Raw genomic sequence first — 26,832 nt, forward strand, 5'->3', positions numbered from 1 at the left:
TCATATTTCTCTCTCGCTTGTGTGGTCTGTCTGCAGAACCATACGTCGCAATCATGCGACTTCTTTTTTTAGTTTGTCATTTCTTAGGGTGCTTTACGGTTCATGGAAGTGGAGATGCTAAAATTCAGGCGCGGCACCTCCTATGATAATAGCCTCTGCAACTGCTCCCTCCCATCTTCATACCTCTGCCAGGTACTGAGTACATAGGTGACAACGGTACCCATCGTAACTGAACACTTAACTGAAGACAGGAATGACTCTTCATTGATCTTTCGTCTGGCAGTGTGCCATACCACGTGCAGAAGACGCGTTCTCATTTACATAGCAGTAGCCTAACGGTGAAATATGAGTGTGGACATAAAATTGCCTTGTTAGGATTTGACGAAACAAACTATCTACAAAGCAGCCGTGCAACTTTGCAAATAAAGATCGTACTATTTATAGTGAACAAGAAGGAAGTATGCTTTTCTTCGAGTTATGTGAGGATGTTGCTGTCAGAGAAGTATTGGAGTATCGTGAATTGCCCGTTGAATCGCCATGGTCATTTATGATTGGTTTTCGAATGAATATCTCATAAGTTTTAAGTACTCCTGAAAACCAACTCTTGCTTTTGAAGCAATAAATTAAGTTGAAGCTGTTGCAGTTTCCTCCTGCCTGTTGGATGACTGAGCAACTACGAAGACAACCCAATATACCGAGGTAAGAGCAGGTGATCCACCTTCGAAACTGGGGTTCTTTGCGGTATGCGTAACGGCAGAAGCCTGGGAAGAAGGCGCGCATTCTTCGTGACGTGAGTTAATCGCGCGTTGTTATAGAAATCCGAGTAACCAAAATTCAACGTTTAGTGGTTTCTACATTTATTCCCGATGGCACATTTCATGCTACAAACAGCTCAGGCGAGCAAGGGCGCTTCATAGAAATTTCAGATAAATACACGTTTATCGACATGATTTTACGCATGTCGGCAAAACAAATAGTTGAATGGAAGGTACTATCACACACATTCGAATGCAGAAAGTTCCCAGTGTGTGTTCGTAGGTTTAAAGGTGTGCAGAACGTGAACAAAGGAAATAATTCGTGTGATTAGGGCATCATCTTTTTAAGTGCTTACGCACCCTCATACCTACATGTTTAGCTTATGAACAAGTAGAACAAGTCTTGCCATGGGTATTATACAACATTAGGGGACCAATGATAGAAGCGCATAAAAAAATGGCGCAGCGAAAGAGGGCGCCACAAATAAACACTTAAATGCAACACTCTTCAGGTCCCGGAACATGGTTCTGCGGGTACTTAACAACATGTCATTTAGTTCAAAACTATTTCTGCTGAGGCAGGGATTCACATGTGTCGAAAAACTAGAAAGCATAGCATACAGATTCATAATACTAGAGCACAAGAATGTCTAGGCGGCAGTATCTTTTGGTGACATTCGATCTGAGGTGTGGTATGTAGTGTGGACGTATATGCAGAGTGTGACGGTAAAACGTTAACTATAGCACACGAGACGAGGCGCCCTAAATGTCGACGACGTTTCCTTCAGGGCTTGCGCCGTCGTTCGAGAAGGACATCTCGTTGAGGAACACCTCGCAGAAGGGCATTCGCTCCAGGCGTCGCCTGAAGAAGCGGTCCATGGGTGCCAGCGAGTGCATCCACAACGGCAGGAAGTCCCACTTCTGCAGGAACACTGGCAGCAGGTCCGGCCATTTCTCCTGCCGCGGGCAGAATGCGGATGACAAATGGATGGTGCCCGACGGTAGATAGGGCGCAGAGAAGATGGAATTGTTCACAAAACAAACTGAACAAGGGGATGGAGGGAAGTCGCAGTGCGTTGATGAACGATTTGGCACGAAAGCTTGTCTTCATCAGTGCAAGTTTTCTCTTCGGAACGTTGGTCGAAAGGCCAAGGCTTCCCTCAATACCACCCCTTGTTCATTTTGTGATGATGATGATGATGATGATGATGATGATGATGATGATGATGATGAATTTTTATGGCGCAAGGCAGCTTCAGGCAAACAGCACCACGACACAAGGTGTTTTTCCTTTGCGCAAGGTGGCGCGGAAGATTCATTTTCCGAGCCGTTCACCGCGGATAATCCTAGCACCAGACCAGGGAAAAACTTGTACTCATTTCATCATGTGTGTAGCCGGCGACACTGAGGATCGAACCGCGTACCTCCCTCATTCAAGGCGGTTGCTCAAATCAATAGGTCACCGCTACGGCCACTGCTTCGGCGTTCAGTTTGCGCTTCCATCGCATGGTAATGGACCTATAGGGTATATACATGGTTGTATTAGGGCACACCGGCAAGCCTTGTGTACGCGCACGCCGTTTACATCCCCTAAGTTCTTTTTTTTTTTACAGAAAGAGCTATCTATAGGTCGGACTCTCTTCGGCTTAATTATTCCCACCATCAGCGCACGATGTCGTAACCAGGGACTCTCAGCTTTTCACACCGAGTGAAGACGATAACTCCGATTTCCTTTTTGCGTTCCGTCTGCGTTACTGCGTTGTATTCACCCCATAAAGGGATCGTGGGTTGTTTTTTGAACAAGTCACACAAGGATTAGTTTGTTCCATGATGATTCCTACTATAGCAAAAACAACAAAAAGAGAGGGCCGTCAAGGCATTATTTGACGACGTAAAAACAAAGGCCACGTTATGCGTGTTCTGAAAAATCCGTGGAGCTAACTGCATGCAGCTAACTTTCTTGCCAGTGCTGAAAGTTTGCTTTTGTATTTGTGTTTTTTTGTACGCAATTGGATACCTATGCCCAATCGCCTTAACACACTTCCTGGGCAGTCTTCTGTAAAAAATCATGGTGAAACAGAAGCCCTATGGAGCCATTATTTGCCAGTGGCAAGGCTCAATGGTATCGGGGCCCTCAAAGGCTAGAAACATGGCCGCCAGCAAGGTTATATATTATTACGAGGGTAAAAAAACGTAGCGCAAGAAAGACGAGATCTTAGAAAGACAGGCTCGCACGTCTTTCTTTTTTTTTTTTTGCACTACGTTTTTTACCCTCGAAATGCATCACCAAGCCCAAGCGTCTACCATTCTGAGCTTATTTCGGCAAAAAAAGGAAGAAAAAACGCTCACTTTCGACCACCGTGCGCAGAACAGGTGGTGGCTGACTTGTCTTAGCCGCATGGTCACAAATACTTGGTAGATGGTCAGAGTATCGGAGGAATGTCCGCAGTTCTTTATAGGTTTAACAGGGTTACAAATTCCTTGTGTACGGATGAAAATAAGCCTCGAACGCAAACGATTCGATGCACTTCTGAAGCGCACTAAACGTTGGTAGTTGTTTCCGGCGGTTTTAAATGGTTCCCTTCACAAATGACTTCGGTTGAAACTGAAGAAAAAGAAACGTGTTGAATACGCAGGAACAAATCCTCGGAATTTGTACAGCTCACTGTTGTTTTATACTATGCTTGCTAAATTTAGCTAAATTTCGTCTGCACTGGGGGCTTTGCCTCCTAAATAGCTTGCTTATTAAGCCCTGCTGACATTCGACATTCTTAACGATCTCAGGAGCACCAGTGACAGCTCCACACGCAGCACCGTGTTAGCTTGTTGAAGAATGACGCTTCAGTCAAGAGAGCCTCAAGCAAAATCTCCGAGCTGTCTCTAGAAATTTTTTTCGTAATCATTTTTTTAGTGTTGAGAAGGGCAATCTACATTGTACAAAAAATAAAGCAAAAAAGATTGCAGGGTTTTAAAATAGGTAGACCGAGCAGACATGCGAAATATTGTGTTTAGCCTGGTTGGCTCGTAGTTTTGCTTCGCTGGGTCGTCGGCATGTCTGGCGACGATATTAGACTCTGGTTAAGCTCTGATCGAGGTTAAGCTTATCTGATCTGTTTGCGCCGCAGATGGAAGTTAACGAAGACGGTGATGTGCAGTGCACAGCGCGGGTGTGTGGTTCAGTTTAACACGAGGCGTGATTGGCTGGAGCGACAGGATAGTTCTCCCGAGCAGTGGCCAGTGAAGCTGATCTGTCCGCGCCGCCACAGGTTCGAATTCCAGTCGCGGCAGTATTTATTTTATTTATGTATTTATCCAAGTTCATGCTCAAGGATTCAGCGATGAATCGCCTTTTGCAGCTTTGGTCGTGAAGCAGAGCTTTCGCTCTAAAAATAAACATTTACGGTATCTCCAGCAATGCATCTGAATCAACAACATATTCAGGCCAGCATGACAAGGGACGGTACTCTTTCATCGACTTGTCCGCACGCTCAAATGCTGCTTCGTGGCGTGGTTAAGGAGTCCAATTAAAGGCAGCGCACCTGCAGCAAGTTTATAAACATCGTTGCGACTCCGCTGAGCACGACAGCGACCGTGACGATGCTGAACGGGAGGTCTCCCAGCAGCGACAACAGGAGCGCGGCCACCGGAATGAGCACGAACGTCAGCAGCAGGTAGAAGAGCACGAACCAGCGGTACTTGGCGCCTGTCTCCCCCAGCCGCTGAGCGATGAACAGCGGCAGTCTGCGGCGACAGCAGTGCTCGGCTGACACATTCGCCTCAGCCGCATTTCTTCGGGGGAAAGGAGTGAGAGAGTTCGCTAGGTAACTCTAATTGTCTAAGTATCTCGGAGAAGTAAGAAGTGGGCTGGGAATATCAAGAGGAAGGCAAGTTTGCTATGCACAAGCAACAAATGACATGGGTTGTATCATTGTACCTCCCGTTGTGGATCAGCGGCTATGATTATCTGCTATTAAATAATAATAATAATAATTGTTTTTTTGGGGAAAGGAAATGGCGCAGTATCTGTCTCATATATCGTTGGACACCTGAACAGCGCCGTAAGCGAAGGGACAAAGGAGGGAGTGGAAGAAGAAAGGAAGAAAGAGGTGCCGTAGTGGAGGGCTCCGGAATAATTTCGACCACCTGGGGATATTTAACGTGCACTGACGTCGCACAGCACAGGGGCGCCTTGTGCGTTTCGCCTCCATCGAAACGCGGCCACCGTGGTCGGGTTCGAACCCGGGTACTCCGGCCCAGCAGACGAGCGCCATAATACATGAGCCATCGTGGCGGGATATTGAACGCGATTACTTGCGGACGATATCATTTCAGGCAGCGGATGATTCATTGAGTTGTAAGCGAAATGCAAAGCCTTCCGTGTGCTCGCATTTCGGTGCACACTAAACTTCGAAACCAAACCGCAGCGCCGCACTGCGGCGTCTTTTATTGGCTGGGGTGCAACTTTGGCGCATGAGAGATACCCGCACGTTCCTTCAGTGTGACAACGCTAAAGTCATGAAATCGGACCGAATAAATTAACTTATCTTGCCCTTGCTACGCAAAGAAAGTAAGATTTTTAAAAAATACTGGACGATGGTGCTCTCATTAATGGTTTGATCCAGTGCACCTGTTTGCTTTTGAGATTTGTGATTTTGAAATTGGAGAATTTGCGAATGCTGATATCCTCTTATTTTCGAGGCACTGGCCACCTGACCAACCATGATACTACGCCAACGCCTGCGGATAAAACGGGAATGATCTACCAACAGCTGCCCTGCAATGAGCTCGGCTCACACCACACTGACGGCCATTAATCGGTCGCCCCCTTTGAGCAAATAATCTGGCCAGCACCATCGTCTTTAGGTGATTTTGTTGCGGTACGGAGTGCACCAACGCTCTGTGCGGATTACACGTGCGCCTTACCTAAGACAGCTCACCCCACGTTCATGTATTTCCCGAGTGTGCTACAGAGCAGCAATATATAGCGGGAAACCAAAAAATTGGAGGGGACACTTAAACTTCGCCTTACGCGTATGACTCGAAAGCGTAATGGGTTAATTCCCATATATGCAGAAGCCCATTCTCTACTTTACATTCATAGATCCCTGGTAGTCCTCATAGCCCTCCTGGCGCAGTGGTGCAGCGGTTAAGCGATGCGCCACTGCTCTGCTATGGCAGGTGCTCCCAGCGGTGGGCCTTGTGCGACCCAGGCTGCTCTCCCCGAGCGACCAATTAACTGCCACCTGCCACAGTGGGCAGTTCGCTCACTATCCGGTGGGCAGGTTGTGATGACGCTCAAGGTCATGCTACCCAGGTGGCCCACCTGCCTCCTAGGTTGCTCTCTGATGACCACCCACCAGGGCCATGCCCGTGATTTTTCACTCACAACGCCGACGCCGGAGTTTCCAGAGAACGGCACCTTCAACGCAATCGCGTTAAAAGAGTCCTCCCACTCCGTAGCGAATACAGCGGTCCTATCGAGTACCGTAGGACTACAGTAGCGAATACCGTGGCCCTAAAACAACGGAACTCAAGAAGAATACACCGCCCACCGAAAGCACCACAGAAGTTTATTGAAAACCTTTCGCTTGAACCGCTACAGCCTACCGCTGTCCTCACACCATGGAAACAAACCTAAAGTAGCCAAGCACAAACGCAGTTCCTGGCATGGGACCTGGTAACAAACTTCGTTTATGATGCAACCTGGCATCCCCCGTTGCTAGCTATGTGGTGGTTGTGCTGACACCCATATTAAACTAGCAATGGCGCTCAAGAGTCAACCCACTTTATCCTCCCGCACTTTGCCTCTTTTCACTTTCCGTTTACATACCGACTGCGTGAACCACTCCACCACGAGGCTATCACACCACCTTCGGGCTTCCCCTTGCACGAGACGCCTCCTACGTGTCACATGCGATAACTGCCCACCAGGATGTCCTCGCCTCTGACCTTCACAACCAGGACGCAGAACATGTTACAAAGCACTTCACCCCTTTAAGATCTCTGAAAAACAAAACACAGTTGCTGCTACCAGGGCACTTTGGTACTCTGTTTACACCTCTTTCGTGAAGTCTCCAAACGACTCCATCGCTGCTGATGGTTGCGCCATCTCTTCCTTCACGGAAGCCGGCCGCCGACTCACCTAAGGAAGGGCAGCGGGTAGAAGAGCAGGATGCCGATGACGTTGAAGAAGGTGTGGCACAGCGCGATCTGGAGCGCGTGCTGGCGCGTCACGGGGCTTCCGGACAGCGCGGCCACCAGCCCCGTGGCCGTGGTGCCCACGTTAGAGCCCAGCGTGAGCGGGTACACGCGGTTCAGGTCGAGCATGCCCAGCGCCGCGAACGGCAGCAAGGCCGACGTGAACGCCGAGCTGCTCTGGAACACGAACGTGATGAGGCAGCCCAGCGCCAGGCTCAGGTAGCCGATCAGCATCGACGTGGGGAACTTGTAGTCGCGATTCACGCACACCGTCAGCACCTGCGCCACCGAAGGATTAGTGTCCACTTGGCGTTGTCCTGGAAGGCAGCACCCAACGCGGCGCCGCAGAGGGAGCACGAGGCTGTGCGGCGTTTGTGGACAAGCAGCGCTATCTAGTGTGTTGCCAAAGAACTGCACTTAAGTTTCGGACACGGTTTTTTGGTCAGCCCTATGAGGGAGAATTCCTAATCTTTCAGTAAAACCTGTGAACGCGGAGCGATCACGGCCATCGATCATGGCGTCCGATGTGTCCTCGGCTCGCGCCGACGCAGCTCAGTAGAAACCGCAGCGGTGCCCTGGTGGTCTGAGCATCCGCCTCGCATGCGTGAGGTGCGGGGTTCGATCCCCAATGCCGCCCGATACCCACCGGTGATACAACGAGTACAAGCTTTCCCCTGCCCTTGTGCTCGGATTATTTAGGGTGAAATGCTTGCGAAATGGGTCTTCGGATCCACCTTGAGTAAAAGGAAGAAAGCCTTGTGACATGGCGCTCTTTGGCCACAGATGCCCTTGCGCCATAAAAGTCCATCATCATCATCATCAGCAGCTAGCTAGCTGCGGTACTTTCACGATTCCGCAGCAGCGGCACTTGATCTTGCAGATGCAAGTGTCAGCTGTTTATGAAAAGACATACCCAAGCAATTCAGGACAGAAGCATTTTTGAGCGGGAAATTTTCGTTTATGAACGCAGCTTTTCATAGAATGCTGATACTGTAGAAGCTTGGGCAAGTTGGTGTGACATTGTTTTTCAGCAGCGCAGGGGACAAAGGACGAGACAAGTGCAGTGTCAGCGCCGTGTCTGTGCACTTGTCTCGTCCTTTGTCCTCTGCGCTGCTGAAAAACAATTTTCATGGAATGTAAGATTTCACTATAACAATCAGTTTACTCGCGTATCACCCGACGGGAGTCTTACGCTATTTTTGCTATTAACGCTCTTGCTATCGTCAAAAGCGTTCCCCATTGGTTTTCTATATATGGCAGTCTTAACTGTTCGATGCGATTCATGGAAACACTTTAGAAGAAAGATATTGCTGCATATCAAAGGAATGGGCCATTACTTTCAATATTTCCATAAAAGTACCTTACAATTTTCCAATTTTCAAAAGTTTTATCCGAGAAAGTCGGACTTGTGACGTCCATTCATCTGACTTCATTTCGGACAGATGACTGCTCTGTCGAACCCGGGCTATCGAGAAGTGCTCGTCTGTAAATGTCGTTTTCGGCGCAGTCGACCAGACTCGCTGCTTTTCGAGCCTCTCTGAAGGTACCGGGAATGTTCTTAAGAGATCCGTACCACCAAGGGTGTAGCGGGTCAAATTTTTTCCAAGGTGGCCCAGAATCGACGTTGGCACTGCATTGTGGATTATCCCAAAGCGCCTCGCGCGAGCTATTGATTTTTTTTTACTTTTCGGAATGTTCAACATGAACAGTTCTGTAAGAGTTAATTCTCGTCTCTAACAGTAAAGCATAGAACTTACATCAATTTTTGTTCTATTTTCGGACCAATTATAGTTCATATTTGTGCCAGTCTCTCAGACTTTGCCAACAAAGATTTTTATTCATGATAAATATCTTGCTTTTTATTTATGTGATTAAAAAGAAAGCTCCTTTCACTCACACCTTTTTCCCTTTCCTCGCGGCAGGGTTGAGGCATCCACCAAGGTGTGAGAAAGTTACATTTTTAATTTCTAGATAACCGATCTGTCATTTCAGCTACATTACGATGTGCTGAATAGCACAAAATATTTAAATGGTTTGGTTAATGGGGGAACGTCCCAAAGCGACTGAGGCTATGAGAGACGCCGTAGTGAAGGGCTCCGGAAATTTCGACCACCTGGGGTTCTTTTACGTGCACTGACATCGCACAGCACACGGGCCTCTAGAATTTCGCCTCAATCGAAATTCGACCGCCGCGGCCAGGATCGAACCCGCGTGTTTCGGGCTGGCAGCCGAGCGCCATAACCACTCAGCCACCGCGGCGGCTCAAAATATTTAAATGTATGCGTGAATAGTTTTTTTTAAGCGCGGCACCTTGAAATTGCCCGTCTTCACGACGAAAGGAAAGAGTTACAAAAATTTCCATCCATTAATTATCATTATTATAAATTATTAATATTAATTAGCTTGCAGGCTGTTCTGGAATACTCCTGTATTACCGTACTATATGAAATGGAGCAGAATATTCGTTTGTGCAGTAAGTAAGAACCTTAACGAGACAATGAGACCAAATGGAAATATGTCTCTATCGATAGATCACTGCATCAGAGTGACAAAAACGCTGGTTTCACTGAAAATGAAATGTTTATAAACGCTAGAAAAGGCAAAAAAAAACGAAATACAAATACCACCCGGAGATTTCGCAAGAAAGCCGCTCTCCTTCACGATAAATTTTCTGTAGCGGATACCTGAGGCTAGTCATTAACTTCCAATCGAGGATCACGGAGCCATTTACGATTTTGACGTCACGAATTTGAATCGAGTGGTGGGACAATTTTTGAATGCAACGTTTTAAGCAATAAGCGCGCATTTTGCTGCCGCACAAACAAAAGCGTAGTCGGAAAGAGCCATACAGTAAGTTTTGTTTGGAATAAAAAAAAGTGGTAGGTTTTTAATGTAGCTAAACCGAATAGCCGCGCAAAAGAGGTACTCATTCTTCAATAGGAGGGGGAACTTAGGCTCCGCCTTAACGGTATGACGCGACAGCTTTGGTCAGCTAATGGTCGATATGCAGAATTGGTCATTCTCTACTTAACATTCATAGATGGCGGCGAGTCCTCGTGCGACCACCAGAGCAGTGGTGCAGCGCCACTGCACTGGCAGGTGGCTGTTCCTGTCGCCTTCCACCCTTAGGGATTGTGCCGAGCAACCTCTCGCGCACAAGACAAGACAAGCAAACAGGATCCCAAGATTCTTGCTCGGGCTTCGTACGTCTGGAGCAGTGATTTCGAACTAATAGAATGCAGTTGTCGTAAAGTATCTTTTTAACAGAGTACATATAGAGGTCCATTCATCTTTGAACCTGTTATCTATGTTTGCCAATACATGGGTGCTTCTCGCATATTCAGGTGAGCTTGGACGCGTGTTGGTGAGACGGGCTTCCACATAAACAATCCTATAGGTGTACACCTTATAGGTGAACACCTGCAACCTCTTATAGGCTTACACCTATAAAAGCTCTACCTGCATAATTTGGAGCGTTGGCTAGTTTCATGACGCTTTGCGTCCGTGCATGTGCGCACTTGGAAGGGAGATAAACAAGCACAGAACATGGATAGATAAACCATTGCAAAGGTGCACCTGTGCTTCCATGATGGTTAGACTGGATATAAGTTAAAGCCGAGCAGTAACCGGTGCGTCAGTGAAGAAATGCTGACCTTGACGAGGTGGCTCTGCGTCAGTCCGGTGAGCACCTTAACCATGACGTAAAAGCATAGCAGGATGACCATCACCGAGAGCATGAAGCACGAGACTCCCGTCGCTGTGTCGCCCATGTTTAGCCAGTTGAAGAGCGCGGTGCCTGCGGACCATGTTCCAGCAAGTTACTCCATTGCCCTGGTCTTGACCCATTATCATGGACCATGCTTTTTCTAGGAAGATGGACAGTGACTATAGGCTCGCTTATCAACCGGCAACACCCTCCAAAAGATCGATTTCAGTTCACAGCGTTCGGTAGCGGATTTCTGCATTCCATTTCCTTCATCAGCCAAATAATCGAGGAATCCAATGTAATATCCTCGAAGCATGAACTCAGGAGGCCGTGGTATTTCAACAATAGCCATAAAGTCTTACCATTATTATTTATTGCCTCGCCGACTATGATTCGCGCGCGAAAGGAGGTTTATATTTCTGACTTGTTCACGTTCACAATCACAATACTGTTCAGCAGGAGTTTCTTCATTAAGGGCTATTAAGCGTCCTTCACTAATGGCCTTCACTGATGGCCTGCCCCATCCCCGTGGCAATCCATGTCCCCTAATTGGTGACATCAAGATGCTACCAAGCCAGATGGCATCTGGCCCATGGCCCCCCATTTACTGACACCAAGATGCTACCAAGTTAGCCCATAGGTTGATGATGTATGTACAGTAAGCCAAGGTGATTCAGGAGCTCTTATGGCATCTTGGTATTCAGCCTTTCGGAAGAGTGGTGCAAGTGAATCAAAAGCGAAGAACCGCATCCCGCGCTGGAGAAACGTTGAGGTAATGACTTACATTTCGTGACGCACTGGGAGCCGTTTCTTTCGCAGCATTGCTTCAGGATGGTGCCATTGGTTTCCAAGCCCATAGCTATCTCCTTTGTGACCTTGTCGTCCAGCTGTAAAAAAAATGGAAACAACCGCAAGATTCAGTTAATCGTGGATCTAGGGAAGGTACCCTGGGCGAAGCTCATCACACGTGCACTGTTCAATTCATCCTATATGCATCATTACGCGGAGAGTGCCAGCAATCTATGCAACACACGTACCCAAAAATTCTGTTCAAGAGCATTTTTGAGCGGGAAACCGTTTATGAACGCAATTTTTTTCATATTATTATAACACTTCACTATAACAGTGGATATATTCGCAACTCACCCGACGGCAGTAGAGGATTTTTTTTCTATTAATGTTTTTGCTATCGTCAAAAGCTTTACCCGTTGGTTTTTTATGGCAGTCTTAACCATTCGATGCGATCGATAGAAACAGTCTAAAAGAAAGATTTTGATAGATATCAGAAGAATGAACCAATGACTTCAATATTTCCGTAACAGTGTCTTACACATTCAATTTCCAAAATTTTTGTTCGAGAATGTTAAACGTGATACATACTACAGGTGAGAATCCGAGGCGCACCCAGTGCATTTTTAAATGCATGCAGGAATGTGTTCTGTTGCTACGTCTTTACCTCTCTTTGTCCGCACTTTTCTGACGTCACAAATGAAAAAAAAATCAGAAATGATAAAACGGCGCTTTAGACCTTGTGCCTGCACTGGCTTTAGCAAGGCGATTCGGCGTGAAGGCCTCCCAGTGTCTACCGAATATGCCGCAGCAAAGAAGCGTTTGCCACAAGCGAGAGCCTAAAACGACTGTTGCAAATACACTTGCGAGGTGTAAGCTACGTATATTATCATAGTATATAGGTAGGTTTTATTGGCAGCCCCTCTGAATCGGAGTGGTGTCAATTCCAGCTTGTTTCCGTTTTATTTACTTCTTATTTTTCTTTTTCTTCCTCATTTTTAAGCCTGTTCCGGTTCCTTGTCATTCTAATCTTTTCTATATGGTCTAGGATTAGTATATTTATGTTTTTGGTGGTTCCTTCCATTTTTCATTCCGCTTTTACGCTGCCAGTGGTCGTCTTCTCTAGGACACAAGGAAGACACATGGGACACACGAGCGCTGTCCCATGTGCCTTCCTTGCGTCCTCGTCTTTCTTTGCGATGTACATTTCCGTCATGGGTCACCAGCATGCCCAGACAACCACCTTAGTTAATTTGTTAATTTCGCTTTCACACGTCTTAAAACCCAAAGTTACTAAAAGGCCCACTATGTCCTCTTCGACACCTGTCTGCATAGCTGCATAGTCTGCTTAATGCCTTAATTATTTTTTTTTGCACAGCTCCCGCACGCTACACAAATATCATCTCCCTTCTCATACTTACTACAATATTGTCTTGTTCGATGGCAACCTGATGTTTTAAATAGAAGATATACCGCCTCTTGAACGATTATACAGCGTTTCCTTCCGAATTTTGGCATCTATGGCTCTGCACTCACGCAATGGTCTTTTTCTGTCTCTATTTTATCTTCACTTATCTGTCTCGGTTTCGAGAACTTGATGCTAGCGGTAAGTTCCTTCTTCTCATTGTTGCATGTGTAGCGTGCAGGGAGCTCTTTAGTCATTATCCTCCAGCGCGTTTCCACATTTTTTACTGTACAAGTTCCTGAAGACTCTGGCTACTCAGCTCTCTTCATCTGCTTTTCTTAATCTCTCCTCAAACGATATTAGGATCTCTGCTTCCCCTGCTTCAGAAAACGACCAACCGATATCCTCCTGTACAGCTTCACTTGTTGTCTTTTTATGAGCCCCTAGAGCCAATCTATCAACCATTCTGTTGTTAATCTCAATTATTTTCAGCACATCTGACTTGGAGTACGTTACCGCGTTCGCAGATGCCAGCTCCGGAACTATTAAAGCCTTCCGCAGTCCTCATATTGCTTCATATCTATTATATCCCCATAGTGCTCACTGATTGGCTCTTTGTGGCCAGGTCTACCTTTTATTTCTTCTAATATTATGAAACATGGATATTATGTGAGGTGGGCCTGTAAAGAGAAGGACACAAAAAGCAGCTCACGAATTTGTATACAGTAAGTAAATATGTGGTTTCAAAAATAGAAGTTTTATGGAGGAAAAACGCTAAGGCGCCCGTGTGCTGTGGGATGTCAGTGCACGTTAAAGATCTCCAGGTGGTCGAAATTATTCCGGAGCCCTCCACTACGGCACCTCTTCTTCCTTTCTTCTTTCACTCCCTCCTTTATCCCTTCCCTTACGGCGCGGTTCAGGTGTCCAACGATATATGAGACAGATACTGCGCCATTTCCTTTCCCCTAAAACCAATTATTATATAAATTCCGCATGTGATTTAAAATCATATCGAATAGAGAGCTAGAAAGTATGAGGTTGGGGAGAATATTACAAAAAAAGTAATTACTCGAATAGCTTAAAGAGGGCGTATTTGAAAATGGCTAGCAAACTGCTAATCAGCATATAATAAAGGAAGAGCACCAGAGCTTTATACTTTTCCTTTGAAAACTGCAGGGTCAGGAACGGTAGCGATGCGATCGGGAAGACCGTTATAGTACTGTATCGCTCGCGGAAAGGTTGAAGGTTGAGTGAGACGGGCAGAATATTCTGGCTGGGAATAGTGGCTAGTTCACTGAAAGAATATGACGTATTTTATCTGAGCACGAATTGCAGGATTCAGCTGAAGGAAGCTCACCGATTGTTTTGGAACAAAGTGCGTGCCAAGGTCTAAGGAAGAACTGTCAGTGGGCAACAATACGCAAAACATGTCATCGCGTTTAATCACTGAAAACTCAGTATTTGCGGCTGCATCTTTTTATCTTAGCAGTGCCATGCCTCGCTTCCCTGTGGACCATGAGCGCAGCCCTTACAAAAATTCCTTTCGACATTCTATCAATTGTACGCAGACTTTTGTCTAAAAAGTCTAGGGACTTTCTATAGTTCATTGTCTATATACAATACAAGTCCTGTAGACAGTCTATGAGAATCTATAGATGTACGGTGATACTCTTTTAGTAGTAGACTTTTGTCTATAGACGGTCTATAGATTATGCAAAGAGAAAATAAAATATCTATACGAATGCAATGTAGGCTATAAAATGTCTATAGAAATTCTATAGATCATTTTTATAAGGAGGCTTTCATCGCGTGCTGTGTCTTACAAACAGCTACCGAACTAAAAGAACGCACTAGCGCCATCTGTACGCCGACAGCAAGAGTAAATTCAAGTACAGTTTTGCAGGCTAATTGGTGCATACTAAGCTGGACAGGTTTGAATGAGAAAAGAAGCAGACGGAAGAAACGGCGTGGGTGGGCCGCAGCGCTTCCCGTCCAATTCCGCTCTTTCGCCTCTGTCTTGTCGCGCCAGAAACCTTTGCAGCCTAACTGGGCCGCGGCTGTGCTCACCGATTTTAAGCGAAACCAATAATATTTCAGGATCCGTTCGCGCCGAATGAACGCAGCGTTACCAGAGCATAACGAATGCATAGCATTTGTTTTCATACCCTGACAGCAGGGGCCAAAAAGTGCCTATTCACTGAAATAGCCCTGTCAAAATAGAACGTTTTCGAACGTGTGCCATTTGATGCTTTCTATTTGAAAAGAACAAAAAAGTAGACATGATGGTTTCCTGACACTAGTAAAATAATGCGTCGCGCATAAGATTTTTGGTATTCTGATGTAATGTTGGCACCCTAGAAAGCCTTTTTATATTCATTTGAAGGGAAGAAAATAAATATGCGCAATTACTTCTGCACGGCATATATATCCACCGGAAACAACAAAAAACCTGCACAAAAACAAGAAATATTATACTCTTGTCACACGGCCAGTTTCAATGGCCATCGAGTCGAGGGCCTTCGAAATTCTGAATCACCATCGAACTCGAAGGAGTTGTGTCGCTGCTACACGGCAAATCTCAATGGCCATTGAAATGGTTCTCGTGCCTTACACCAAACTTATGTGGCGCCACAATCGCTACTTTGGGTTTTGCAAAAATAACAAAAATATTTGATAAATGTATACTAAATTCTGAAATACACGCATAAGCGCATGCCGTTTAAAACCCTTTTCATATCACGTACGCGAGAGACAGATGCAGAGAGATGCAGACACTGCTTTAGACGCTTTAATACAAGACCAGCCAAAACCAAGCCAGTCTAACTGCTTCGGAGCGATGCTTCGCCAGGCTTAAGGCCTGGGAAATCGCCTTGATATCTGAAAAACAAGAGCTATTTGTCTCTTGAAACTTTATGCGAGGGTAAGAATGGACAAATCGAAGGCGAATACAACAGCTTAGAACACGATATTGCTTTGAGGGATTAGCGACGAAGCTGTTATCGGTGTGAAGTGGGCGGGCATGGAATCGCCATGTTGTAAACGCTAAGTACACAAGCAACGCAAAGACCGCAACGCAAAATTAATGCGCTTAATGCGCTTAAAACCAGTCTGACACAATTTTAAAATTAATGTACAGACTGCTTGCATTAAAGCCTAGGCGAATAATGTTTGTTCATGCTTTTGTACCGTGAATGAGTCGTGAAAGTGAGCGTTGGAGTCGCTCGAAGCAACTCTAGCAACCTTGGGCAGAGCTCGAAGACCCTCGAAATCTCGATGGCGTTCCGTGCTGCTCCGTTGACTCGATAGACTATTGACTCGATGGCCATTGAAACTGCCCGTGTAGCAGCGATCGATCGCCTTTGAGTCGATAGGCTATCGGCTCGAGGGCCTTTGAAATGCCCGTCTGACAGGGATATTAAATTTAAACCAACTACGGCGAACCGTTCGGCTCAGCGCACAGAAGAGAGTAACGCTAAGACACTCTAAAAAGGCGCGACATAAAAGGATTGAACGAACAAGATCGTTTTGAGTTCTTTTGTGTTGCGCCTTTTTCTGTGCGCGTTGTTTCACGATAGAGAATAAAGACCTTGAAATGCTCGAGGTCTGGCTCACCGAATTAAAAAAAAAAGATGGTCCATAAAGCACTGCTTGAAGCGCCGGGCTGCAACCTTTTGATGTGCTTCAATATTAACCCAGAGCAATATGTTTGCACAATTACTGTCCAGGAGAAGAAGATATGCGCGAGTGGCATGGTGGGGTGCGTCTGCTGCTGAGATGGAGAAGCTGTATGGCGCAATGTGGTATTACCAGAGCTGTAATTATAAGATTCATAATGAAACGCGAGAAACAATGGTGATGTAATGATGCCTACGATTGTGTAATACATTTGTACGCAGTTTTCTTTTAATGCTGATTCTAGTTCAATTATGAGTCGTGTGGTTCGAGCCTGAACACGATTAATTTTCCTAATTCTTTCCGTTGCGACTTAATGCTGGTTAATGGTGTTTAACGTGCCATAGCGACTCAGGCTATGAGGGACGCCGTAGTGAAGTGATCCGGAAATTTCAACCACCTGTGGTTCCTTAACGTGCACTGACATCGCACAGCACACGGGCCTCTAGAATTTCGCCTCCATCGAAATAAGACCGCCGCGGACAGGATCGAACCCGCGTCTTTCGTGTCAGCAGCCAAACACCGTAACCGCTGAGCCACTGCGGAGGCGCTACTAAATGCGTCTTGGTTTAACAGTTGAATGTTGGTTGGTTTTTGGCTGAACAGTTTATTGTTGGTTTAGAAGTTCATTGCTATTGACACTATCCTGTTGTTACAGGCTAGTGCCAATAGTTCAGGACACAGCTCTTTCATTGTAACAGCAGCAAGACGCGCTCTGGAGGAAGTGGCGACGGCTGAAGCGGATCAATCAAATGTTGATTTGAGACTTTCACTTTATGAGCGCTAAAGTGCGTAAGGGCAGAAACAAAGAACAAAAATGAGCAGACTTAAAAGGTCGTGTTTTAAGTGCGGTGCTCAGTTGCACCAGCAGAGCTTTTGGAAATCGAGAAGGTTTGCATCCGAGGCATCGGACTTTTACTTTCAAAGTCTGTGAAAGCACGACGTATTTAAGCGCACACACTGTGGATACGATGATGTACTCGTGCAGTTGGGAGCAAATGTTCGTCGTGAAGAGGTGCTGAACGATTTCCTCTTGTGAGCACTCCACGAAAGCAGGGCGTATGGTTTATCAATGCGTGAGCAGGTAGCCGAAAAGGGCGATACATCCTATTAATCCGAGTTATTGTACTGACGTATACAAGTTTATAACTGCAGATCGTTTTTGATCGTCTGCGGTTTCTTTCACGACCGTCTTGTCTCGAGTAGGTCGGTGCGCTGACATTTCGCCTCTATTTAAACTGTGATCGCCGTAACAAAAAGAAAAAAAAACGTAAATTTCATTGTCGCTGATGTATAGGACGGCTGGAGGCAAGAAAGCAAGGTTCCGCACCAGGATACACAATGTAGGAGCAGGAAAAGTGGCACGACACGGAGTGGAGAATTCCGCCAATATTAATATTATTATCTATATAATATCGTATTGCCTTTGCTGATGTCATTGCGCACCCTTCTTTTCATGGGGACCTTTCACCGTTCTTGGTGGGGTAGAATGCTGTTTGTGCGCGTATTATTCCCATTAGAATAAGCTGAAAACTCTAGCTCACTGAAATGCTACTTATAGTGCTTAGCATACCGTTAGCTTGAAGAACTTTCGCGATTACGATAACCTTACACAGCTGTTGTGTTGCTCTCAGTATTGGCACTGTTTCAACTTCTTGCCCACACCACTCTCAAGGACAGTACGCTAGATTTTTCTAATTGTTGTATTCTCTGTGCCCACCTGAACGATGATCTTGGCGAAGGGCTTGGTCAGGATGTTCAGGTAGTTCCTCGACTCCAGTCTCTGGCCCTTGTCGATGACGTGCACGAATGAATCAGACAACTTCTCCAATACGTCTGCGTGGAGGAGTTAAAAAGAAACCTTAAGGGATATTTACGCAACGTGCGACGGGTTCCAGCGTCAGCTGTTAAGGGTGTCAGGTCGTGCAAAGGTATCATGGCCGTCTGTATAAGGTGTGTTAGGTTATTTCGGCCATTTACAAATATTTTGTCGCAACACACTTGCTTGCTGGATGAACACGTGATAATAGGTCAAAATAGCCTATTTACATCATCACGCGTCCACTGGTTCATGTGTTGTGTCTGAAGATGGTTTATTCTGCGATATAAACTGCAGATAAATTATAATACAGGTGGAGGCCCCAGTGCACGAAGGCTGTATTGCTAGCTATTCAATTGCAATAAAAAAAGAACAACAGCAGTTCACATTGAAAGGACAGAAAAATCAATATGAGCAGAAAAACATGCGTTACAAAGTTTCAGCGAAAAAATTGCGGTAAGGCCATTATAATGTGAATGTCGTTCATGCTTAAAAATACCCAAAGATACGGAACGTTTAATGTCAGTAGCAAGCTGTTTCCAAACTAACAATGCACACACAAAAAAAAACTGGTTTGTCTGCAATAATTAGTAAGCGCTGTTCGGAGCAAGTGGTTATTCGTTGCAAAACTTGTTGAATTGTTGTTAACGAGCTCGCTAGTGAAAACAAATTGATTGCAAAAAGATTCCTGACAGCTTTAAAAATAACGATAAGAAGTTTGAATTTCACCAGGGAGCGAATTGGCAGTATGCAATGGTCACGATGAAGTGGAAGTGCACTGCTACGCTGTTGCATAATTGTTATACATTATAATACGAATGACTTCATTTTTTAAATGTTGTAAACGGGCTAGACGAGTCTCATAAGGGTTTCCCCATGATGATATGCAATAGGTAATGTGGCTATGAATAAAAGCGAAATAGAGGAAACGTAATGTTTCTTGAGAGAAATAATGCCGCGATTTTAGTAGTGCACGGATGTCGTATGCACGCTTTTGTTTTAAGTGCGCTATATGCTTTGTGAACTTGAAATGGAAATCGAGGACAACCCCAAGAAATATACTTTGGTTAACCACTTGTATGGGTTAAGTAGAAATGTTACTAGTATTTTTGGCACAACACTATGACGTGAAATGAAGACAGTGTAAGCTGCTTTAGACGTATCTATACTTAGGCAGTTACAGCGACACCAGAGAACATTATTAAAATCAATGCTAAGTTTCGTAGTTTAGGAATTTAATTACCTATCAGTGGCTAGAATGGTGCTATCGTACGCGTAAAGAAAGGCTTGTGAGGAAGTGAGGCAATCGGGCAAGTCAATATTGTAAACCAATAAAAGTGGTCCGAGTATAGAACCTTGAGGGGACGCCTGTATCTATGTTTGAAAAATCTGGAAGCGCATTAGAGATACCAACCATTTGTTGTCTTTCAGATAAGCAGCTTGTAATAGGGGATAATGCCGAACCTGCGATGCCATTCCCTTAAGTTCACCTAATAAAAGAGGATGAATAATTGAGTCATATTCCCTGGTTAGATCAACAAATATTGCACCAGCAAAACTTCCCTTATCAATAGCGCTCTTTTTACACTAAAAGACAATAGAGTAAGGTTAGCAGAAAACCTGGTCGTAATCCGAATTGATGCAGTGATAAAACGCTAAATTCTGACAAGTATTTTGTCAAGCGAGGTTCAAAGCACTTTTCAACTATCATGCTAAAAAACGGTAGTATGAATATGGGACGATTAAAGTATTTGTCATGCGAACAGACTCACAGAGATCGCGCTGGTAATTATGGAGCGAACTTCATATTTATTCATCGCAAGACTGTGTAGTGCGTTTGTTCTTTAGAGGCGTCTAATTTTGTCCTTTGCACTGAGACATTTTGTCTGAGGGTTCGGGGCAAAACGTGACGTTTTGTAATTTTGTATATCCAGCTGTAGAGACAATAATGGGCCGGCGACAAAGCGAAACTGCGAGTGCAGCATCCACTGTGGCGGTGAATACTGACTGAAGGCCACCTCGCAGGGAAGCAGGACGAGAACGGTGAGCCAGTTGAAGACGTCGTGCACGGTGGCGGCCGCGAAGCCCCGGCGGAACTCGTCCCGGCGTTTGATGTGCATCAGCGAGATCATGGTGTTCGTCACCGAGGTGCCAATGTTGGCGCCCATTATGATGGGCACCGCGCTGCGCACCGTCAGCACTGCGAACATCCATCGGGAACGACGGCAAAAGTGGTAATCTTCCAATACTTCGCTGTGCTTAATGGCAGAATATACTCTCCGATTGATGGGCAGCGGCCTGTAATCCCGTTTTCAACAAACATATAAAATTTGGGGGCTATTAACTCCGCTACAAATAATAGAAAAAAGCGGCGATGCGTGTAATTTAGCGCGCTTATACAGGAAAATTCGAACAAGAAATGATCGCGACGAGTTAGTTATAAGCGTTACCAGGTGTAGGAGGGCGTTAGCTCTGAATATTTTTGCAGTTATTTCCTGCCAAAGTTTTGTTCTGGGGCATGACATCGCACCCGCCACGGTGGCTCAGTGGTTAGGGCACTCGGCTACTGATCCGGAGCTCCCGGGTTCGAACCCGATTGCGGTGGCTGCGTTTTTATGGAGGAAAAACGCCAAGGCGCCTGTGTTCTGTGCGATGTCAGTGCACGTTAAAGATCCCCAGGTGGTCGAAATTATGCCGGAGCCCTCCACTACGGCACCTCTTTCTTCCGTTCTTCTTTCACTCCCTCCATTATCCCTTCCCTTACGGCGCGGTTCAGGTGTGCAACCTTATACGCGACAGATACTGCGCCATTTCCTTTTCCAAAAAAACAATTGTTATATTATTATTATGCAATCGCGCGCAGTCCTTTTGAAGTGTGAACAGAATGGTACTAAACGTAAAGAAAGGAAAGGAGGAACACACACATTCGGACGAGCTAACTTTCTTTGCTTTGTCGTGGGAGACAGCGTCAACAGACGGTATCTCTGGACTAGCTTGTAATTGCTGCATCCACATTTTCCGGTGGAGGTTAGAAGTAAGGAGATTAAATTGGATAGTTAGCTCTCGTGAGTCGTTGCGTTGTCTTTGTTGGCCATTTGCCTTCTGTTGTGTTAAATTTATGCTCCAGTGAGTAATTAACTGATTGAACATAACTATAGTACAGTGTCCGTTAAAAGTGTGCGCGCAACGTGCACGCCATCTGTCGCATGAATCGACAATCGGACAAGCATTTCTATGCACCGTTCTCAACAAATACTCCGAGCAACAGGGTTCCACCTGGACTGACGTGTTATAATCTGATGAAATTCAAGCACTTTAAAAAAGTAATTTATGGGCTAGTTGGTATTCTGACATCACATTCATCTTATTTAGCGCGAAGGACAGGATAACGGACAACAGGACCACAAGACTTTTATGTTTATATGCACAAAGATGAATGTGAGCTAAAAAAATGACATACGATAGAGTATACGTGGTCAGGCCAGATGCAAATTAAGCGTACTAGTACTTCGCTTTTCACTCCGGTTTCGGCCAAGGTCAAGCTGGCTTCTTCCACAAATCGGCGAAACCGGTGAATGGGGGTCTTAGTGCTAGCGCACCAACTCAAGAGTCGGCCTTCCAGCCAGTGGCATCGAGCGACTCTCATGACGTCGAAATTAATCCCACATCACGGAGGCGCACCTGCCAGCCACCTGCGATGTCACGCCAGGGGAGTAACGGCGACGTCATGTCAAACGGTCGACGCCATTGGCTGGAGAGCCTTATTTGAGGAATTTTTGCTGCTTCGTTCTGGAGTTGTGTACGACTACAGCTGTATTTAAACTCAGAGTGGTTTCCCTCTCCAGCCAAACATTACCATTCACCCGGTTGTCGCAATACAGTGACCGCTTCCGGGAGCGAGTGGACAAATCGCAATAGCGAGGTACTTTATGTTAGTAATCTGAAGGCTGGAAAACTAGCAAGTATCTTGACGTCTGGGAAGATTTTTCGTCTAATTCGCGGAATAAATACATGAACTGCGCTTGCTAAACATGAACACCGAACAAGAAACGCATACCCAGAGGACATAGGCGTGTTTCTTTCATTATGTTAGTGTTTAGAAAGCATAGTTCGTATAACTGAGGGTCATGAGCCAATGAGTCATGAGGGTCACGAAAAAAACCTGCAGTTATCGCAAGTCTGGCGCAGCACGATCATTTTGGACCGAAAACCGACAACAGCAGCGACGACGCTTTGCATATACGCACAACGAAAGAAGCTGCTTACGGTCTGAGCCGACCAGAGAGACGGTGATGGATGTGGACGAGGAGGAGCTCTGCACCATGACGGTGACCAGGACACCGATCATGAGTGCCACGACGGGGTTGCTCAGCAAGCGGCTGTTGGCGAACGCGCGACCCGCCGCGCGGCCGCTGACCAGCTTGAACGCCGAGCTCAGCACGTCCAGCGACACCAGGAAGCACAGGATGGCCAGCACCAGGCACGCCACGGAGTACACAGCGCCCAGACACGTGTGCACCGTGCCGTCCGTATGCCCTTTTCCATCGTCGCATACGTGTTACTCGTTTCATACGGTGATGCGATAAACGGTGACATACATACAGTGACATGTGCATCATGATGTAGTATGATGGTGGTGACGACGTGACGTCACGAGCCTTACTTCCATAACTCCATAACTACAGCGCAACGAACGGGACGTAGGAGGAGGACACAGGCAGGTACACAACACAGCGCTGTGTTGCGTCCCTGCCTGACTTCAGCGTTACTTCAGCGTCATATTGTTGTGGTTCAGAGGATGGTACCATCGGCGCTATTTCGCCGCAGCAAGCGCTTAAGAATTCGTGCGATCATACGCTCTCATTCGAGCATGCTTTAAGGGGATCTTCAACGTGCACTTCGCTTTTAATCTGTTGATTCTTTGTTTATTATAATGGTTATAGCCGCGAACGATAATAAAGCACCAAATACTCTGGAAAGAGCGCGCCCAAGCATGGCGTTCGTTCCTTTTGGGCCAACGAGACCATGACCGCTCGTGAAGAAGGTCCGAACCCACCCAACGCCACCAGCACTATAAAATGGCGGATTCTGTGACGTAGGTGAATGTCCCGTGTCCGCGCACAGCTGTTGCGAACGTGCAGCGTTTTTTTTTTTAAAGCTCTTAGGCAGCCCCGTGTTCCGTGGCGACAACCTCTCCCCAGAGGTACCGCGGAAAACCTCGTTCCTTGGGGCTCTGTAGGCTGATTGCACAAAAGTCTAGGCATACAACCGGAACTTGTAGAGCATTGGCGACTTTGCGGCGATGGGAACTATAGCAAGGCTCCGCGGCGACGGGGACCGCGTTGTCCCGGCGAATGCTGTACTCCACCGTGACACCATGCGGCTCCTATAGTGACAATGTCACAGCTGCGTGGTTCGCCAACGGTCGTGATTTCACGCAGTCATGTCCGCGAGCTGCGAGTGCTGTATAGGGGTTGATTTTATAACGTCCTATAAGGAGGGCTGCATTTGTAATTATGTAATATTGATTACCACCGAGTCCGTATTGCATGCACTGCGGCGCAATTTTCTGGTACAGAGTGCTGGCATCAGCGAACCATGGGCCGAACCATGGACCGATGTCTGTGTCATACGGAAAACCGGTTTATGACAAACACATATATGTTTGTGAATTCGGCGAATTTAATCTCTTGGCGTAGGATACCAAAACCGCAGGCAAGTCAAGCATCTTTGTCAATCCCACTATCAGGACGCACTTAAGCGATTACGCAACTTGCGGACAACTTCAGTCCGATTCCTTAAGCGCTGACGGCAGCTGCAGTTTGCAGTGCAGTGTGACATCAAAGTGTAGAACTAAGTACAGGTTTCTCATGGCCGGCAAAACCATATCTCAGGGTTGGTGCTAAGCGCTCGGACAAGTCGTTATGGCGCAATGCAAGATATGAGGAGTGCTTCACCTTGCAATACCATGTGCGCGACGGATCCGCTCGGCAAGGACATGCGGACTTGTATTTGATCGCTTGTGGGACCACTGGTTGACACAACTGTGGAATGGCAGCGGAGAAAAACCATAAGAACGTCAGTATTGTAGGACATAAAGTGAAACAAAAGCTTGTTACACTGTACTAAAGCTGCCTCACTGCTCAAACAAATTTAAAACTTCTTCCACCTTATAAAATGCAAATCATGCCACAACACTTCCAATCCGGAAAGTAATGCCCCCCTGAAGAAAGCGCAGGCCTGCTGCCTGAAGAGGACGCAAATTCAGAAGCGAAAGCATTTTGCACTAGAACTATAGGGGAGTTCTCTGCGACACTTCATCAGCCACTTGATGCAGTGTTTAGACAGGAGCTTAAGCACATTTACCACTTCTATGCGCGTCACCTAGAGTAATCGTAGCCTACCGATATGTTGAAATTAGCTGGTGGCATATAGTAGCTTGCCACCCCTACCATTTGGCTGGTGCTGCAACGAAGCTTACCCGCACCCTCGTTCCCTGGAATATCTTGTGCCGTTTGTTTTTCACATGACTGCTGGTGAAAAGCTGCACGCGCGTTCGAAAAAATAATGTTTCTAGTTGAAGGTGCCCTAACTAAGCAATGCGACGCATTGTGGGTATGCTTCTGTTTGCAAGGTGGCAGGAACACAGCAGTACAATATCCTTAAGTATTCTATCACACACACTATAATCACACCCAAAATACTTGTTCACGCTTATGCCCTTACCCGCCGCGGTGGCTCAGTGGTTAGGGCGCTCGACTACTGATCCGGAGTTCCCGGGCTCGAACCCGACCGCGGCGGCTTCGTTTTTATGGAGGAAAAACGCTAAGGCGCCCGTGTGCTGTGCGATGTCAGTGCACGTTAAAGATCCCCAGGTGGTCGAAATTATTCCGGAGCCCTCCACTACGGCACCTATTCTTCCTTTCTTCTTTCACTCCCTCCTTATTATTATTATTATTATGCCCTTAAATTTCCGAAAGCTTCAAAACGTGGCGGCTATGTGTATTATTAAAATTCCCCCCACACCCCCGCCCTTCTGTACGCAGGTCGGTTGGAGTTATCAACATGTGTCAAACAAGACAAACTGATACAAACAAAAATTCCTTGAATAATTTACTTAGCATTGCCTCACGGTACTTCTTTCGAAGAAGTAGATAATGCATCATCTGAACCTTAAGCAACGCAGGATGGCTTGCAGAATAAAGAGGGCATTCGCACGTTACACAATTCACGATGCTACTTTTAATAACCTACAGAACGGTCACGAAACGTTACCACCACACTATGTGCCTGCTAACTAGTCTACACTACTCCGTATAGACTAGTGTGATGACGGCGGCTTCGCTTGTTATCATTTTGCAGTCGTACTGAGTTCTGCGCGCATTGTTTGCAAGGCCCTGACCCTGCTCAGCCGCAGGCTCGGTCTTCTTGGCCTCCTCCGCAGGTTTGGAAGCTGCGGCAGTGTCGGTGATTGGCTCTGGATTTGTGGGCAACGGCTGCGGAACGTCCTTGGCTGCTGCTTCACTCGCCACCTCGACTGCTTCCTTCAAAAAAAAAAAAAAAAACGCCATTCGGAGGTTAATTCGCCGCTGTCGGCGAGCCAGAGGGACTGAGTTTATCCCGATTTAACTTGAATGCAGTTGTAGAGCTGCTGCTGGAGGCTGTGGGCATCCTTATCGGTGAATCATTTTGATAATATGGTGTGGTGTTATATGGTACAGTGCCATATGGTATGGTATGGTATGGTATGGTATGGTATTGTATGTGAGGTTAAAGTCATGGAGCGTCACATGGGTGACGCCGTAGTGAAAACTCCGAATTATTTTGGACGACCACGGGATCTTTACGCGCACTAACAGTACATGAACGTTTTTACCTTTTGATGATTTTTAATGCGGAAGCTTTAGGGTTCACATCAGAAGCAAAATCACAACCTGCCCACCGTAGCAGGTGGAAATATGGCCACGGATTGGGAGCGAGCTGCCCACCGTGGCACGTGGCAGTTAAATGAATAATTGGTCGAGAGAGGTCACGAGACTTTGTGACGTCATTCCACCCTGCCCACAGGGTTGTGAGCTACAGTTTCTAGACAGCAACCTAGATAGCATTAGAGTCAACTTCAGGGTCAACCTGGGGCCGTCCGGTGTCACGAAATTCGCTGACTGTTCGAGAGGTGTGACGTTACAAAGTAACGTGACCCCAAAAATTTATCACGCCGCTAGATCACGTGGCCTAAAACGAACCAATCACAGACCTCTACACTGAGGAGGGAAAAAACACACAGAAGTCGCAACAGAACCTGAGAAAAACGTGATATCTAATTCTATCGCATTCCACTCTTAAGGTGACTTAAGAATCCCCATAGTAATTTTCGATTAGTTATTTTGAATCATTTCGATATGGCGCGCCAACCTTCGTATGCTAACTGAATTCCTGTGGAAAACAAGTTTCTGAGCGTGGGCTCTGAATCAATGTTGGATTGCAAAAT

General features: G+C 46.2%; 1 protein-coding gene across 1 annotated transcript; it reads right to left on the bottom strand.

Moving 5' to 3' along the window:
- Positions 1-865: 865 nt before the first annotated feature.
- Positions 866-24,365, bottom strand: LOC144095394 (sodium-dependent phosphate transport protein 2B-like). The gene is made up of 9 exons (XM_077629148.1): positions 24,302-24,365; positions 22,611-22,880; positions 20,353-20,544; positions 18,246-18,361; positions 11,444-11,546; positions 10,607-10,749; positions 6,898-7,232; positions 4,295-4,496; positions 866-1,712 (listed from the first exon to the last, which is right to left on the bottom strand). Exons 1-9 carry the CDS (start codon positions 24,342-24,344, stop codon positions 1,518-1,520), a joined length of 1,599 nt encoding a protein of 532 aa, XP_077485274.1. The 5' UTR covers positions 24,345-24,365; the 3' UTR covers positions 866-1,517.
- Between the last annotated feature and the right edge of the window lie 2,467 nt (positions 24,366-26,832).

The sequence above is a fragment of the Amblyomma americanum genome, chromosome 6 (assembly GCF_052857255.1).
Source record: "Amblyomma americanum isolate KBUSLIRL-KWMA chromosome 6, ASM5285725v1, whole genome shotgun sequence".
NCBI classification, from domain to species: domain Eukaryota; kingdom Metazoa; phylum Arthropoda; class Arachnida; order Ixodida; family Ixodidae; genus Amblyomma; species Amblyomma americanum.